The 18,981-nt window shown below is 36.5% G+C and overlaps 1 protein-coding gene across 2 annotated transcripts in view; it reads right to left on the bottom strand.

Moving 5' to 3' along the window:
- Positions 1–15,403, bottom strand: part of FEI1 (Leucine-rich repeat protein kinase family protein) — a 77,398-nt gene extending 61,995 nt beyond the window's left edge. Inside the window, exons 1-8 of one of the 2 annotated variants that reach the window (XM_089981592.1) lie at positions 15,052–15,403; positions 12,601–12,727; positions 12,349–12,484; positions 11,635–11,706; positions 11,305–11,376; positions 3,026–3,097; positions 2,709–2,780; positions 2,553–2,624 (exon numbers count right to left, since the gene is read on the bottom strand). In XM_089981592.1, coding sequence (XP_089837718.1) covers positions 2,553–2,624; positions 2,709–2,780; positions 3,026–3,097; positions 11,305–11,376; positions 11,635–11,706; positions 12,349–12,484; positions 12,601–12,679 — 575 coding nt within the window. In that variant the 5' untranslated portion in view covers positions 12,680–12,727; positions 15,052–15,403. The remainder of the gene's footprint in view (positions 1–2,552; positions 2,625–2,708; positions 2,781–3,025; positions 3,098–11,304; positions 11,377–11,634; positions 11,707–12,348; positions 12,485–12,600; positions 12,728–15,051) is intronic. The other variant, XM_089981593.1, reaches the window with a different exon arrangement.
- Positions 15,404–18,981: the final 3,578 nt, after the last annotated feature.

The following is an 18,981-nucleotide window of genomic DNA, read 5'->3' as shown; positions in this document are numbered from 1 at the left end:
ATGAGGGGTCATATGAAAAGAAGCTCCGGAGTCAAGGATCCAAGAATACTTACGGGTGATGATGTTGAAGCAATAGCCGCACCCGATGTGGAGGAAGAAACTTTTAGCATTTGTTGGAGAGCCATAGATATTTGTCCAAGAGTTTCTTTAATATCATTGTTCTTGCCTTCATCTTCTTTGGTGGTGGTTTCTTCAAGAGAGGCCACTTTAGGCTTGAAGGTTCCAATAAGCTTTGGACAAGCGGGTCTAATGTGACCCGGCTCATTACAATAATGACAAACAATCATTTTTCTTCCTCCATTGTAGTTTCCTTGTTTCCCAAAATGAGGAGGCTTATAGATTCTAACATTGTTACCCGGTTTTGATACGGCAAGGACTTCATCAACATGCTTACTCATGCCAAGCCTTGTCTCCTCTTGAGTGATTTCGGCAATAGCATCCTCAATAGGAGGAAAAATAGATCTATGGAGAAGTGAAGATCTCACTTGCTCAAATTCGGGACGTAGCCCAAAAAGAAATTGAAACAATCGCTCTTGTTCCATTTGTTTTTGCCTTAAATCAATATCTTCTATAGAAACCCATTTTGGCTCCAAGAGAGCCAATTCATCCCATAGTGGGTTTAGGGCACTATAATAGTCTTGAATGCTAGAATAACCTTGCTTGGTGGTTCTAATCTTTTCTTGCAAGAAGTAGGCTCTTGCAAGATCCTTTTGGGTATACATACCCCTCATAAAGGACCAAGCCTCATTGGCTCTACGAAATTTAGCTATATTAGCACATACCTTAAGCTTCACATTATTCATAAACCACGCAAGGATTTTTGCGTGATTGCTTTCCCAATCTTGCACTTCCTTTTGATGACTTTCAATGGCCTTGAGGCGAGCATGTCCCTCAAGAGCCTTTTCTTGACCTTCTTCCACCTTCGTGAGCATAAGCATAGGTTCTGGAACGGTCCCCATGACAAAACCCTAAAGCTTCTTTCCTTTGAGATTATTTTTCATAGCCGATGCCCACATCATATAATTCTTTCCATTGAGCTTGAAAGATAGGTCAATCTTTGTCTCCATGATGTTGCCAAGAAGTGAGATGTCCACTAAATATAAGATACACGAACCACACCTTTCCTTCAAAAATCGAGTGGCTCTGATACCATGTAATGAGATATTGCAGAAATATAAAGAGTGCATACAAGCACTTACAACAATGAATAAAAGAGACAATACAAACACAAGCCTTTAAGAAGGCAACAATATAAAAAGCCTCTTATTGAGAAGAGAGAAAGCTCTCAAGAATGAGAATACACAAGGGGTTCACCCCTATTTATACAAGAGGGAGAGGAGGAAAAAGGAGGGTCAAAGGGCCTCAAAAGGAGAGCCAAAAGAGGGCTCCCATAGAGTCGTTGGGAGCCCCCAACGGTCACATTTGTGACCGTTGGGGGCTCCAACGACTCTAAGGTTGGAGCCCCTTTAGGTCCTCAAAAATAATAAAAAATGAATTTAAAAAATAAAAATAAAAATTACATTTATTCAAAAGTTGTTTTCTAAAACAACTATGTGAAATTACAAAAATACCCCTATCAGGTATTGATGTAATATACAGTATATATATATATATATATACATATATATATATATATATATATATATATATATATTAGATACATTTTAACACTAACAAATCTTGGAATTCCAGGATAGCCCTCATTTTAGTATGCTACATTTATAAAGAATGCACACCAAAAGATGCCTAAAATACTCAAATAACCAATCAACATGCTATTTACTTTCTGTAAGCTAGTAATTCTTTGTGGTGGCAATTAACGTATGGATCTTCTATGGTATTTCAATATCTATTATGTATAAAAGAATTGGCGAATTTGCTAATATCCATTAATTAAAGGCTTCATGCACACACTGTTGATTTTTTGGAGGTGTTGGGGCCTCTTACAGGATTGTCTACACATTGTATGCCAAGTTTTGGCTTGAATCAACATACAAAGCCCATGATATAGTTTTGAATTTCCAATGCCAAGGGAATCCATTAATGACATGCTCTTAAATCTTAATAATTTTAGTGCACTCAAAACGGACTCATATTCAAATAACTTTCGAACATCAGTATGAGACTGGATCCTTACCTCCTCAATTCCACAATGCACACTGAACTAGAAAGTTGAATGCCTAATCAGAATGCACAAAAAACTACTTCCCCGTGCAGCATATATAGTAGTACACAGAGTACAATTACATTCATAGAGGTCATACAAAGTTAGTAGACATAAAATCAAAGCCTTCACATCTCATTCATATGGTCAGTAAAGTTTTTCATTCTTTAGGAAAATGAAATCAAGTATCATCAAGATAAAAATAATTATGGTAACATTTAATATTGTGAACTGGCACAACTTGTCATATTTATTACTTTAAAAAAAAAGGCACTCCAGTGCCCTCACGTTAATCTATATCCTCATATTACATGTTAAACTCACACTTTATGTTCGGCAACTGAGATCATGTTCAAAGAAGAATATCAATCAGCCAAAAATTACTTACGATTCTTCAGTGAAATTACTGAGACCACCTCCAGTTGGTATTTTTCCTACCAAAAAATTGGTAGAAAGGTTGCTGCATAAATTATCAATCAGTTAGCGAGGATATATCAGAAAACCATTAAACAGGCTAGAATAAATCCATTGGTAGGATACTTACAGCCTTGAAAGTTTCACTAAGTTTCCAAGTGATGTAGGAATAGATCCACTGAGAGTGTTACTTGAGATATCTCTGGAGTAAGAAAAATAAACAGAAATTAGGCAACATTGGAGGTCATTTCAATAAGCATTGCTTCCATACTTATAAAAAAGGAAAAAAACAGCTTCAGAACACTTAGGTGACATCGAGACCTAGAAGACCAGATATCTGGAGCAAATGAAACAAATGTCTATCAGATCAACATGGACCCTAAGCTAACTGAAAAAAATGAACTGAATATATGCCTCATTAAAACAATCAGTATGAGATTAACATACAGAGTTTCTAGATTCAGAAGGCTTCCAAGCTCAGGTGGGATGGATCCACTCAAAAAGTTGTCTTGCAAATGTCTTCCAAATGATAAAACACACAAAGACATCAATTAATAGCACAACATTTATTTTCAGTAAAGTGAAATGAAACAGCAATAAAAACAAAAATCAATGCATAACAAGGGCTGCATCTTACAATCTTAAAAAGGAAAATTAATTGAAAGACAGCAGTTGATGATTACACCTCACTGATGTGAAATGAGATAGCAATAAAAAAACAATGCATAACAAGGACCGCATCGTACAACCTTAAAAAGGAAAATTAATTGAAAGACAGCAGTTGATGATTACAACTCACTGATGTGAAATGAGATAGCAACAAAACAAAATCATTGCATGAGGACTGCATCTGACAATTTTAAAAAGGAAAATTAATTGAAAGACAGCAGTTGATGATTATAAGCTTTTGCAGACAAAATTGACCAAGACTAACAGGATAAGTGTCTCAAACATACAAAAGCAATTAGGTTTCTCTTTTTTTTCTTCATACATTTGAGAAGAATTAGGTTTTTCTTTATGAATATCTAATATCACCATCACATCTACTTTAAAAAATCTGATTATTACAGACATCGTGATAGAGCCAGAAAAGGCAACGCAGCCTTTTGTAATTGCTAGGGTTGGCAGCACATAGAGAATGTATTCTGCAGTTGAGGCACTTGTGTCTATGTGGCATTGAATGTCTTGGGTAGAATCTTATTCATTAATGCCATCATAAGATGTAATATATTTTAAAATCCAAAGATAAGCACATTTCTCACTATCACTAAAATGGATGAGAGGTTCAGAGATTGGGTCAACAAAGGAATGAGATCAATTGTGAAAATGGACAATATCTACGTGAAGTGACTAAATTTGCTAATTAATAGGACATAATTTCCCATTTGAGATGAAGATACAATTCTGAATGTTGTATAAGCTCCAAACATATAATTCAATGAATTCCCTTAGATGAGCAGTTCTACAAAAGCTTTTATCAAAATGCATGCACTATTCAGCCCTGCTGGATATTCGAGCATATTAAGAGGTTTTAATAACAAGTAGATGAACATAAAACGGATATTAGCCATAATAATAAAATCAAAGGAGTCGTTGGACTAGCTCCAACAGCTCTATTTCCAGCCGTTGGAGCCAGTCCAACCAATGACTCTTTTGAGTCCCTCTTGCTTGTATATAAATAGGGGTGTTCCCCGTCTCTTGATATACAATGCTTCTTGCATGATGATGAATAAAATAATATTTATTTTAGCCCTCTTGTGAAATATCCCATGTGTGGGTTTGGTATTGAGTGTGCCTTTTTGTGGACACTTGTTGTGCTTGTTTTTTTTTTAATCTTTGATGAGCATAGAGTGTGATTGAAAGATTCTTGTTTCTTTACATGGTATCAGAGCCTTAGTTGCTCTTGTCTCTTGAAGATTGCTTGCTGCCTCGTTTTCCATGCTCAAGGAAGAAAAAAAGATCTTCTTGGTGAATCAAAGTGTTTGTGGAATTGTGCAAGTGTGGCTTGTTGGCTCAGGTGATCGTGGTGGTGTGTTCATGCTAGTTCGCGGTAGTGTACTCGTGCTAGTTCTCTTTATTTTCTCATCTATTCTCTTCTCTCATCTTTTTCTATCTTTGTAAGAATGAAAGACAATGAGAAAGTCACCATCATACCCATGAAGCTCAATGATACAAACTTTGTAACGTGGTCTTCAATAATGAAGCACCACATATGGGGAAAGGGATTATGTGGATTAGTTGATGGCCGGAGCCTAAACTAGTTCTCACAAAGGTTGAAAATGAAAAAGAAGTGCCTCTTACGGATTGTGAGAAGGCTAAGGCAGTAGCCACTTATGAAAAAAAATGAAAGAAGTGGAGAATGGGGCATGTCAAGATTATATCATGGTTAATCAATAGCGTATATATTAAAAAGTTCTCTAGCTTTGTAAAGTTCGAGCATGGCAACAAAGCATGGGAATACCTTAAGAATATGTATTCCCTTAAAGATATATCACATGTGTGCAATTTGCAAAACAAAGTTCGGACAATAACTCAAAAAGACAAAAGTATTAGGGAATACTACAATGAATTGTACAAACTTTGGGAAGAAATATCTATCCTTGAATCTAAGTGGCATTACCTGGAAGATATAGAGCTCCGGCTAAAGCAACTTGATGTGGAACATTTTTATCATTTATAAAAGGTTTAAGACCAGAGTTTGAAAGTACCAAATCTGTGCTTCTTCGTAGAGGGAAAATTCCTTCTATTGTTGACACTCTTAAAGAATTGAATACGGAGGAGAATAGGCTAAGATGGCATCTTTTGAAAAATGAAGACGACTCTGTTTTAGCCGTCTCTAGACCGAAAAATAACATGCATCCTTACAAATCACCTCATTGGAAACAAGGAAATGAGGTTGACAACAAACCTTATTGGAAACAAGGCAATGAATATGACAAGAAAAATATTATTTATTATAATTGTCGCCGGGACATACCAAACCTCAATCACCTAGATTTAGAAAAATGGAAGAAAAAAAGGTGGGTTCGATTGGTTTGTCTCAAGAACCGAGTGATTTGAACAAATTGCATGATGCACCCATATCTGTGTCACAACTTATAGAGATTCTTCAACATCTTCTTAAAGGAGTATCTAACTCAAATAGAGCATCGATTGGAGTCGCGGTTTGTTCCTTCTCCGATCCTGGTAAAACTCCTTGGCTTCTTGAATCTTGTGTTTCATTTCATATAACCCCCAATCAAAATATGTTATCTGAATGTCATACCAACTCAAGCGTATCAAATGTTTTCACAGCTGATGGTACATATCTTGAAATAAAAAGAATTAGAAATTTCGAAAATACTTTATAAAATTCTAAAATATTTATTATTCCACAAGGTATATTCTAAAATTAAATTTAAATCTCTTGTCAGTTTCTCAAATATCAGACCATGGATGTAATGTCTTCTTCTCTTCTAATGGTTGTTGGGTGCAAGATCGACAATCAAGGAAGTTGATTGGGGAAGGCCACAGAGAAGGAGGCTTTTACTACATAGATTTTTTGGAAATGCCTAAGGATACCTTTTATTGCAATGTTCAGAAAATTGGATTGGATTAAAATACAAACGACTTGGTCATCCTAATGTATCCAAAATTCAATATTTTTCAAATCTAGAAAAATTTTGTAACTTTGAAAAAGAGGTTACCATTTCATGAAAGAACCTTTATTTCTACTAGACCGCTTGAGTTGATACATTCGGATGTCTTGGGGCCAGCACCAGTTATATTAAAGGGTGGATATGTATACTATGTGATTTTTGTTGATGATTTCACTAGGCATGCTTGCATCTACTTCCTTAAGCATAAGTCTGAAGTCTTTTCTCATTTTCAAATATTTCACAACTTAGTTAAAAATAAGTTTAAAATGACATTTCTATGTTTCACATTGATTCATGGGGAGAATACTTATCAAAAGAATTTAAAGATTATTTGAATTTACATGGCATCACACATCAAAAGTCTTGTCCTCACACACCATAACAAAATGGTTTGGTTGAATGAAAACACAAACACATCATAGAAACAACTAGAACTTTGTTGATAGCAAGTCAAGTACCAAAGGATTTTTGGGCTGAAATAGCTCTAACTGCCATATATCTCATTAATAGATTGTCATCTTCTTCTCTGCAAGATATAACACCAGTTGAAAAACTTTTTAAATTAGCTCCTGATTACTCTAGATTGAGAGTTTATGGATGCAAATGTTTTGTTTTCACTAACAAAAATGATAAGCTCTCCCCTCGGACTGTTCCATGTGCCTTCTTTAGGTTACGCAAATAATAGAAAAGGCTATCAATGTTTTGATCCCAAAAATTAAAAACTATATGTTTCAATAAATATATCTTTTTTAGAAAAGGAAAGTTTTTTTTACTCTGAAAAACTAAGGAAGTAGCTGACTACTCATTCTTTTTTTATTTGATTTCAAGTTATGAAAAATGTGATTACGAATGTGATCTTCATAATGGTCATGATGATATAATTATTGAAGAGCAAACTCATAGGAACAAAAATTATTACAATATTCTAGGCGTAGGGACCTTAATCAACTTTGTGCACTAGAGAAATATGTTGAACAGACTAAACTACAAACGAGAAGATCTAGGATTTCCAAACCACCTGTAAAGTTTGTGTTGTATGACTCTTTTTCTCCAAAATACAAGACATTCATTGCATTAATTCATTCATATGTGAAACCTTCAACCTATATTCAAGCTAAAGAACACGTTGAATGGGTAAAAGTCATGAGAATAGAGTTAGAAGCTTTAGAAAAGGCTAATACTTGGACCATTCAAGATATTTCACAAGGAAAGAAACCTCTATATTTTAGGTGGGTATACAAGATTAAAACCAAGAACCATGAAACTCTTGAAAGATATAAAGTCATATTAGTTTCCAAGGGATATTCTCAAGAATATGACATAAATTATGATGAAATCTTTGCTCCAATTGCTAGAATGACCACTGATAGAACTCTAGTAGCCTTAGCATCAGTTTGAAAATGGCCTATATTTCAAATGAATGTCAAAAATGCTTTTCTTAATGAAAACCTAGTTGAAAAAGTTTATATGGAAGCACCACTTGGTATAAATATTCTTAAGGGTAAAGCTCTTTATCTGGAAACGGCTTTTTATAGTCTTAAACAAGCACCAAAGGCTGGGTATGACCGGTTTAGTCAAGTTATGCTTGATATTGGATTTAAAACTTGCTTGACTGACACTGCATTATTTGTTAAGATTTCTTATGCAGGTATTATTATTATTCTTCTTTATGTAGACGACATTATCATCATTGAAGGAGCCAAACAGGGAATTGAAAATATTAAAAAACATCACAAAAAATATTTTAAAATGACTGATTTAGGCTTCAAATACTTCTTAGGAATCAAAGGTGCTTACTCACCTAGAGGATATTTATTATCACATGCTAAATTTGCTTTTGAAATTGTCTCTAGATCTGGAATCATAGATGATAAGAGAATTGATACCCCTGAGATTGTCAACACCAAGATGCGAATTGATGATGAAAAACTTCTTGAAGATCCTAATCCCTACAGACAACTTATTCGAGAACTCTCTTATCTTTCAATTACTAGACCTGATATAACACACGTACACACAGCTAGTCAATTTCAGTACGCTCCCACTTTTGTTCACATGGGAGCAGTTTTGCATATTATTAGATATATTAAAATCTCTTTTTCTTGAGGCATTTTCTGTTTGCTTCATCCTCTTTAGATTTAATTGCTTATATTGATGTTGATTGGGGAGGGGATCCCAATAACAGGCACTCAACCATTGGTTTTTGTATTTTTTTAGGTGAATCTCTAATTTCATGGCGATGCAAGAAGCAACAAACGATTTTGCTTTCATCAACTGAGTCTGAATATCGGGCCATGACAACCACAACGATGGAGGTAGTCTAGCTCAGAAGGTTGTTAGCTGATATAAGAGTTCAAGTGACAGTAGCCTCCCGCATATATTGTGACAACAAAAGTGCGATCTACATTGTCAGCAATCGTATTTTTCATGAACATACTAAGCATATCGAAATGGATTGTCGCTATGTTCGAGAAGAATACCTACATGAGACCATAGATCTGCCCTATCTTACATCAGAGTATCAATTAGCAAATTTCTTCACCAAACCTCTTGTTGCACCCCCCCCCCCCATTTCACTTTCTCTTAGACAAACTTTCAGTTATTGTACCCTAAGTTTGAGGGGGACTTTTAAATTGTACATATATACATTTATATATATATATATGTGTGTGTGTGTGTATATATATTATTGATGTATTTTTTTTATCTAGTTTATTTAGAACTAGAGTTAGACTAGTCAACACTTTTTTGACTAGTCAAAGGAGTCGTTGGACTAGCTCCAATGGCTCTATTTTGAGTCGTTGGAGCTAGTCCAACGACTCTTTTGAGTCCCTCTTGCTTGTATATAAAAAGGGATGTTCTCCCTCTCTTGATATACAATGCTTCTTGCATGGTGATAAATAAAATAATATTTATTTTAGCCCTCTTGTGAAATACCCCTTGTGTGGGTTTGGTATTGAGTGTGCCCTTTTGTTGACACTTGTGGTGCATGTTTTTTTTAATCTTAGGTAAGCATATTGAGTGTGATTAAAAGATTCATGTTCCTTTACTGCAATTTCCATCCTTGTCCAAGTAAAAGTTAATTATGGGGGAATTCAATTTCATTGACAGACCATGTTTTGGGGTCAATGCAGAGTTATCGAAAGCTTCTTAGGTACGTGAGAAGCTCGCTTCCCAAAAACTTGCTTCAAAATACAGAGTTTTGGAGTCGTTGGGGAGCTCCCAACGGTCACAATTGTGACCGTTGGGGGCTCCCCAACGACTCTATTGGGGAGACCCCCAAGGCATCTTTTTTCAAATTACAAAAAAGAAAAATTAAAAAATAAAGAAATTAAAAAATAAAGAAATTAAAAAATAAAGAAAAAAGTTACAACATATTCCAATTGGAATATGCGCAAAACAGTAAAAGGACTAAAATACCCTTTTCGGGTAAAAAAGGGGAAAATGTATAAATATATATACTTATATATAGAGATACGTATACATATAACATATGTATACGTATCTCTATGTATATAAGTATATATATTTATACTTACAATAAGGTTTTTGAGTATACATTTTAACAAGTACTAGGCCAAGGTCTTATCTCCCTGCTGCAAATTATATCTCATGTTCGACTTGCAGGATACGACTCACATTAGTCTCTTGTGAGTACGTATCTCGAAGATTGTCCCATATCTGTTTGGCTGTATTATAGTAAATTAGACCATCTGCAATATGAGGTTTGACACTATTCATGATCCATGACATAACAATGTCATTATCTTCGTCCCAAGTAATATATTTTCTCACCTTTTCATTTGGTTCAGTTTTCAATAAAATATGTTTTCTACGATGTCCAGATACCGACATCATAAAAGTTCTGGACCACCTGGCATAGTTTGTTTCATTCAATCTCACAGAAGAACCATATGCAAAGGGATTTGCAAATGCCTTATATTCCCCAATATTCTCATTTTTGGAATCAAATTTTGAAACGTCACCCATAATGAATAATACTAACAGGGTATGAGAGATATTTGATGCTAATACTGCTGCAAAAAAAACAAAAAAAAAACATATTCACTCTCTTAATCACTTAGGATTAAAATCTGGGATGTTCATCAACCACACGCCAACTAACCCAGGAGCAACATATTTCATGATCATGCGTCAGCCAATTTCCACGACCACACACGGCTGTTCAACCCACATCAGGGATAAAATCATGCCAACAGACAAAAAATAGTGTATTTCACACTCATACGACAGCCTATTTCACGACTACACAGGGTTATTCAACCCAAATCAGAAATGATGATAGATCAGATCAGGAAATTAGATCTGAGAAAACCAGAACCACGTCGAACTCGGCATCCAGGTTCACGACCAAAGATAAGATCATTTTGTTTATGATATGATAAGAGCACAAAAAAAACACGACACAAAAATCACGACAGCTGCTCCCCACAACACAGGATTTACGGCAAGACACCAAATTTCAACATCCAGATCCAGATCTGCTACTTATCAATATAGGTTGTCTTTACTTCCACACAAAAAAAAATCCTGTGTCTTATGCGCACCACTCAACTCTGTCGTATCCCGATCCTGTTGACACGCTGTCACCGTGTCCTTTAGATCTGATTATAGATCTGTGTCATGACATTAGTCAGACACCAGATCTATTATCAGATCTATGCAATAAAAAAATGAGCACACCTGTTTCCAACCTTTTTTTTTCAACCTTTTGTTGGTGTAGATCTATCATGTGCTCACGCTCCCGAGATCTACTGCTCTGATACCATATAGAAATTCCAATGAGGTGCACAGGAACCGAGGCAGATAGAGAGGGAGAGAGAGAAGACGCCAGTGAGATGAGAAACTTGTTAACTTTGATTAGGGCTAATCTCTGTGTTAAATAGAGAGAAGCCAATATAAAAAATTACATACAAGTCCCTTATTAAACAAGAAATATCAAATAACCTACTTTTAAGAAACCTTAAACTTAAAACCTCTTAATCTCAACAATTTCCATAACAGAAGTAAAAAATATCACGCCATCAATTAATATAAAAGAAATTCAATGCTAGTACAGACACTTACATAGCCCTTAACTCTGTGCAATTTCCCAACTCTGAAGGAATGGTTCCATAGAAATTGTTGTCATGAAGAGCTCTGGAACATGGAAAACATCCAAATTGTCATATGAATGATGTCCAGTTGAACATTTTCACATTGTCATGACTCATAACTATACTTTCATGAAGAAACTCTCAAAATTAGTCAATGCCTTGTTTAAAATCAACATATGGCAAATGTTTAACTGATCATTTACATGGGATGATCACCACTCAAATAATGCACTTGCATAAACAATTTTAAGGGCTACATCTTGAGTGCTAATTCTAATTCTACTCAGTTGTAAGAACATACAAAATCTGTAAGTGCTTAAGCTTCCCAAGTTCAGGTGTTATGTATCCACGCAATTTGTGAAATGCAAGGCTCCTGAAAGAACAGAAAAATTGTTAGCAAATTTGGCAAATAAGCCTGATTAGATTCAAGTGTGATCAAGCTGGAAAATTTTGAAACCGAAATCAGCAGCATAATGCTACATAAATTCAGTCAATGAAGAGATATACTCAAGTGGATAAGTGAACAATCTCAAATGTTGTATACATGATAATGGCCTCATAATTACGATCCTTGGAAGACCTTTAAGCAACTCCACAGTCAATACTATTGAATATTTGGAATGGGGACAGCTATTTAACAAACAATTAATTGCCCTTTGATAAGGTCAAATGACCAACTAATATAGGCCTCATTATTCTGATCTATGAAGATCATTACGCAGTCCATATTTTTGACTATCTAGAACAGGAGGCAGCTATATAACTAGTTATAAATTGTCATATGAAAAGAAAACATGCCCCCAGGATCATCATGAATGATTTTCATAAGTTCTGAATATCAAATACATCTTATCAATCTACAAAGGACTATATTTAAGTAAAAAATATAAGTTGGATAGATAAAATTATGATAGGCTTAGCACTACCAGAAAGTGCTTACATTATACAAAAACCTGCAGCATAATGCAGAATACTAGGGCAAAAAAAGCATGTACATGATGAAAAATGCACTTACAGGTAAATTACATTCTTTGTCTTGTGATCACAGGTAACACCTTTCCAACCACAAGGATCAGGATCCCCTTCTTTCCATTGAAGAAGAATGCCATCGGAGGCAACAGTTGCAGTCTTAAATGTAAGAAGAGCCTCACCTGCAAGCGACAATGTAAGTCAAAATCTAACCTTAAAACTTGAACTCCAAACATCACAACGATTATTGTTAAAGCTCTGAAGCCCAGGCACAAGGAGAAAGAGCATAATAGCAAACCATCAGGGCTCATTGTGCTGGTTTTCGGCACCACGATACAAGCCAATAGAACAAGAAGGATTAGCTCTGGACACTTCATTGCAGAAAAACCCACGTGATTCTCATAAGACTCATGCAGGTGTCATATCTGTTGGAAGAAGGTTCAGCCAACAAAGAAAATAATAAATAAGTTCAACGTACTGTGGGCCCATAAACAGTAAGCAAAGTGACAGTAGCACTGCATGAGATGAACAAAATAAACTTTGTCGATAGTTTGAATTGTTCTCCAATTCGGTTTAACAAAATAAACCTTTTGGTAACAGTTGCAGATCATTATCTGCAGAACTTTTGACTTTGAAAATGGTAGAACATCATCTTGACCAATAGACAACATACAGGTGATGGTTTTGTATTCAGATGGAATAAATGCATACATTCAACAGGTAACTGGAAGACTGTTAAAAATTCTGGCTTGTATACAGTTTCTATATGGAGTATCAAACACTTTTTATATGAGGAAGCCTTGCAGTGTGCACACTTTCTCTTAGATAAAGAGAACAACATAGACACTATCAGAGAAACATCACAACATGGACGGTAACATAGGGCCAAGTACAATGAACAATGTGGAACAGCTGAGAACTTTCTGATAAATGTTGATATGCAAGCAGATGATGATCAAGACGAAACAATGGTGACTTTAAAATAACAAGATCTGCAATCTTCTCATTCCTTGGGAGTGAAAGGTAATACAAAGTTGAAGCATCTAACAAAACCATGCATCTCAAGTTAATGAGATAAAAGAACCACTTCATGAAAACATGCCAAATTTTCTCAACATGAACATAGCCTGTCCAAGTAGTTCCAATCAGGAGTAAGAAAGATAAAATTTGCCATTCATCAAGCTGAGAACATTACTGAATTGTCTGACTGAAACAGCCACCAAAACTTTGCATGAAGATCAAACAGTTGGAGTAAATCTGCACTTGAGTAAAACTTGGATGACACAAAACTCCAATAACTTCCTTGAGGTATGGTGACTATTCTTATGCAGTAAGTGAAAGTTTGTTATTTCAATCCTTAAACCAACAACTCAAACTCAATTATGAGATAAGCAAGAAATGAGTTAGGATGCAGCATTAATTCCGACATTAGAAATGCTGTGATTTATAAAAGAAAAGGATAAAAGATAAATAAAGATAAGTATTAGAATAAGGGCTTTCATCTTTTTCTTTTAAGTTATATTGCAATCTCCATCTTGTACTATACCAAATGTTTACATCCACGAGACTTTTGAAGGAACCCTGGATGATAAAATCTTCCATCTTGTTCCTGAGTTATACTGTTATCTCCATTGCATGTTTTCTCTTCTGTGAGTACATGCATTCAAATTTCTACAGCATGGAAGACAGTAGGCCTCTCTACATGGCATCCTACAAAGTGATAGTTCTCCCTAAAGGACTACACCAGAATACTACTTTAAAGTCCGTCAAGTCAACATCTAGTCCAATGCCTCAGGTGATGACACACCCATTTCCAAGATCTGCCTAAAGCACATTGATATACAATAACTGCAAAACTGTGCCCATGTTCTTCGATTAGACCCATAACGGGTATTGCTAACTAACCAATCCCATTCTTCAGAAGGAAACCCGAACCATTTTATATTTCAAAAGCAACGCATGTGCTATAAAATACCAAAAAACAGGCACAACCAACACGCTGAAATGCATGCCAATAGGAAAGAGAATTCATGGAAACAACACCTCATGGATCACAATGTCATCATTTTTTAAAAATTAATCAGCACACTTCAACGAACGCAGAAAAGGATAAATCGAACAAATCTAGTATGCCAAAACAAACACACAGACAGACGCCAGAAGTCCTCAATACAAAACGTAAGCTGCAAGCATTCCCATCTGCAATTCCAGCATAACTTCCAACACAAGAAATTGTGAAATCCACACGAGAAATAACAGTTCTAGAATAAGTTTATCCTCGTCCGAAGAAACCAATTTCCACCAAAGTAGCACTGGTAGAACGCAACAGAAAGAAGGAGCGAAATCCAATGTCGGAAGAAGAAACCAAAAATTTAAAAAGAAAAGATCAGCATTCCCCAGTTAAAAGCAATAAAATCCCTTTAAGGGGGAAAAACAGTAATTAAATGAATAACAAAATCAAGAATCCCAACCAAACGATGAACCCCAAAGCCCTAAAAACCGAACAAACTACGAACTGCAATCTTCCGTAAAATTAAACACAAAAAAAAAGATCCAAACATCAAGAAGCAATTCACATCCATCACACGAAAACTCCCAAAGTAATCCCCGCCGACTTAATCATTACTCAAATCAGCAACCAGGAATTACAAAGAGGAAACGAAGGAGGGAAAACGATAAAATACAACCAAAAAATAACAGAGACACACACACAGCTTCATCAGAGGAGAGAGAGGGAGAGAGGGGTTACCGAGGGTGAGATCTCAGTGGTATTCCAGTAGTTATTCATTTCTATGGAACGCTCCCACTAGGAAAGAGGAAGCCCTAGATGCCCCGTGTTGTTGCAGGCAGAGAGAGATAGAAGGGTCGGGGAAGAGAGAGAAAGAGGGAGTCATCATTAGAGAGAGAGCAGGGTTCTTCGAATTTAAAGGAGGCCTTCCAACCAATGGGAGGGGGAGGTCGCTCGCTCGAACGGCTGTACGGCCCACCACACGAGCGACCGACGCTGAAACGCTGACGCTCGCACGTGCGAAGCGTCCCCTTCTCTCCCTCTACAGTCTACACTCTCCACTAATAACAATAATAATAATGAGAGAGAAGATGATGATCGAGGAGGAAAGAAACAGTTTTCTAACGAGCACGGCATAGAAGCAGTGTACACTGTAGAGAGAGAAAGACGCGTGACACGTGTGTTCTGTCTCCGGTCTAAGACTCGATGACTGCGTATACCCTTCTCTTTTCCAGAAATGACAAGATCTTTTCAAGGAGGGCTCCCGAACGGGCTCATGGGGCCGGTACCCGACCCATTTTAGTGTATCCAAACCCGCATAAACAACAAGCAACCGAATTCGGGTTCGGGTTATGTCATCCGTTCGAGAAAATGAAATAACAAACCCAAACAACTTATTTTAGAGGGTTACTTAGTATGTTTTTTAACATGCAACGTATAAAAAAATCACTCGGGTCAGGCAGTTCGAGTCAATAGCACAAACCTGACCCACATCAGGTCGACCCGAATAACATTATTCAGGCTGGCACCTTTATGCCCATACCTGGATATCTGGGTTCGGGTCTGGTCGGTCACTCGAGATGAATCCGACCCATTGACAAACCTAGTTACGAGCCTCGGGCTTGACTCGAACCTTGCAAGGGGTGCAATCGGGTCAGATCATGGTGATTGAAATTCAATTCATAAATATTATGAGACAGGATTGAATCTGAGTCCAGATCAAAACTAGATCCAGAAAAGTATTGAACCTGGATCCGAATTTTACCTGATCATTTTGGGTCCTACAAACAACATTAGGATGAAGGTTAAGGTCTTACATGTAAAAAACACACAAACATATCAGATTTAATATGGATTCTGATGTAGATCCGATAGAAACTACCAACCCGAAAGTCCGATCACGTAGGTCCAAATCTGACCCAAATCTACATTTAGATTTTATTTTTAAGATCCAAATCTTAGGTTTATGTGGTGGGTGGGTTCGGAATTTCCATCCGAAGCTTTACTCAAGTTTGAGACAGAAAATTGGTTGTTTCCAACCCAAGTTAGCATGCAAAATTACACTGGATACTTCATTTCCTATGAAAAACTGAAACAACCATGGAAAAACTCCTTTCTCACTTGTCCACCGTGAGAAAAGATCATTCGGTGAAGTTATTATGGTATCTAAGCAGAATTGATACAGTAATCAGGTAAGTTGCTGTAACGAAAGAATGGATAAAGATTGCGAAGGTTACAATTTGATAAGTTTCCTAACAAAACAGAACACATTTGATTTATCTTTCTAAACCGATTGGATTTTAAACCGCAAATTGCCTGGGATTTCATATCTTTCATTTCGGATCTAGAGCCTTCCTCCTATTGGCAAATGCCGTTTTCCTTATTTCCACTATCAAGAATGGATTTATATTTGCTACAGTCGATTGTAGCTACAATCAAGTTGGAATCTCAAGATGCAAGATAGATGTATTCAGCATGCTCGATTTAGTAGGTATCCACCCTTGGATCATGTTTCCTTGACGAAAAAATATGTTTGTATGAGTTTGGGGGGGGGGGGGGGGGGGGGGGGGATTTTAGTAGGCATCGACCCGTGGATTATTTTTTCTTGACGTAAAAATATGTTTGCATGAGTTGGGAAAAATTGATGCATTCATAGCCATTGATTTCTCGATTACCTGAAAAACCTGTATACAGGTCGGATTCCAGCGATCCAAAAACTGGTTCTTACTAAATAAGATTATATATGATGTTAAATGTGACAAAAGTCAAAAAATTAAAAAAAAAAAGGTGGTGCTTTTAAGTCGATTATATTTACAATCGACTGTAGCAAACTTTATCCCATCAAAAATTCTAGCATCTCAATAAGTCTTTATCTTTGATTTAGGTCGGCATGTCAATGGTTCGAGCTTTGGTCAGATATTCAACGAATCTGAATCTGGATAGAGCAAGTAGAATCAAATTAATGATTGGATTTGGTATGCATTTTTGTATCGGAGTCCCTATCTGAATCCAATGGATAATCTAATTAACTCAATTATTTATAAATATAAACCTGAATAGCTAATCAAATGCAGATTGGGTATTACCTTTTATCCATCTGACTTCAAATTCGAGCCCAGTCCAACCATCTGCATCATTAAGTTTACGAGCCTTCTAAAAAAAACTTGTTATACCCAATTGAGTCTAATTAGACAAGACAAATGCCCTATAAGGGTTTGGCATAGAGGGATGGGGCCTAAGCTAGACTAGCAGTCTAGACTCTATATATGCGGACACCAGATGTCTATGAGGGTTCACCCACCCCGGTTACAACATTCCTTTCTATTGCACCAAAATCTCTATTTTTTTCAAATATGTCACTTCTTTCTATTTATGGTTCTTAGGGAGCTATATTGCAACTAATCTATTGCTTCTATGATCTTAGGAGCACTGGCCACCATGGCCCAAACTAAAGTAAAAAGACCTTAGCTCATAGTTTGATTGGACATGTAGGTTATATTCGTACGGGTTTATCATGTGGAACTATATAGAAGGAATTCAATCACTACTAATTGGTATCTTTATTTATGCATCCATGATTATAGATGCATTTGCAATAATTCCAACATTATGGCAAACTTGTGTCAAATATATAGCGGATTTTGGCGCTCTAATCCTATTTTGGCTATTACCTTCAACATTACTATGTTTCTCATGTGCAAGAATACCCCCGTTAGTTAGCCGGCTTTTGTAGGAAATTCTATTTGTTCTTGGCCGCGTCAACTTGTTGTACAAGGGGTGCATTACAATTTTATGCCATAGAAGAATTTATAAGCCCAACGTAAAACCATCCTACCCTTATCCAATAATTTTTTAAGATCATACTTCTTTTTGCTAACCGTGGCAAAGTCATCCTCTTTAAGGCAACTAGACGCGAGTTAATTGTGTTGACATTTTGAAAAGGATGATTTTGCAAAATCAAATAATATGAACATGTTTTTGGGTATCATCAAAAGGCAGGTGACGATTATGGGAAGGAACTCTATTATTTAAATGGCAACACCAGCTCACAGGAGAGGGAGGCAGAATCTAGAAGTGGCAAGGGAAGCAAAAGCAAAAAATCAAGCTTTCTACCAAGGGGGGGGGGGGGGGGGGGGGTGTTGGTGTCTGCTTGTCTGGTATGGGCGGCTAGTGCACGTCACCGTGTGTTGGGACGTTGCAGGTTCAAAACCCAATGGTATAGTTGTATAACTAACTGGTTAGGGTCTGCCTAACCCCAGCTTGCCTTTCAGAAAAACGAACAAACTTTCTTTTTTTTAGAAGGAAGCATCAAACAAATGAATAAGAACAACTTAGGGATTTAAAGGAAAAACAGTTCATTCACGATTTTGATTCTCTCTTGGATCAAACCCACCACAGTCATGAAGCAGCATTATGGTCGGGTGAGATCGACTTGATCCTAATGGGTTCCTCATCATTAAAAAAAAAAAGTTAAAAGAGTTGTTTTTTAGAATATTGTAGTTCGTGTTCTTTTTTTTTTATTTATAACCCAAAGAAGCTGCACATGACATGAAGACCTGGTCGCGCTGGCTCAGCCTGCCATACATGCAATCATCATACCAGTGGTGTAAAACTCTAAGGCTAGGACCCCTGCCCCCGGGGCTATGCTGGGTGTTGGTATGTGCAGAAGGG

This window comes from Nuphar pumila, chromosome 11, assembly GCF_984573655.1.
Source record: "Nuphar pumila chromosome 11, dmNupPumi1.hap1.1, whole genome shotgun sequence".
NCBI classification, from domain to species: Eukaryota; Viridiplantae; Streptophyta; class Magnoliopsida; order Nymphaeales; family Nymphaeaceae; genus Nuphar; species Nuphar pumila.
Note: the sequence above shows the minus strand (reverse complement) of the source record. Positions and strands in the feature narration are given on the sequence as shown.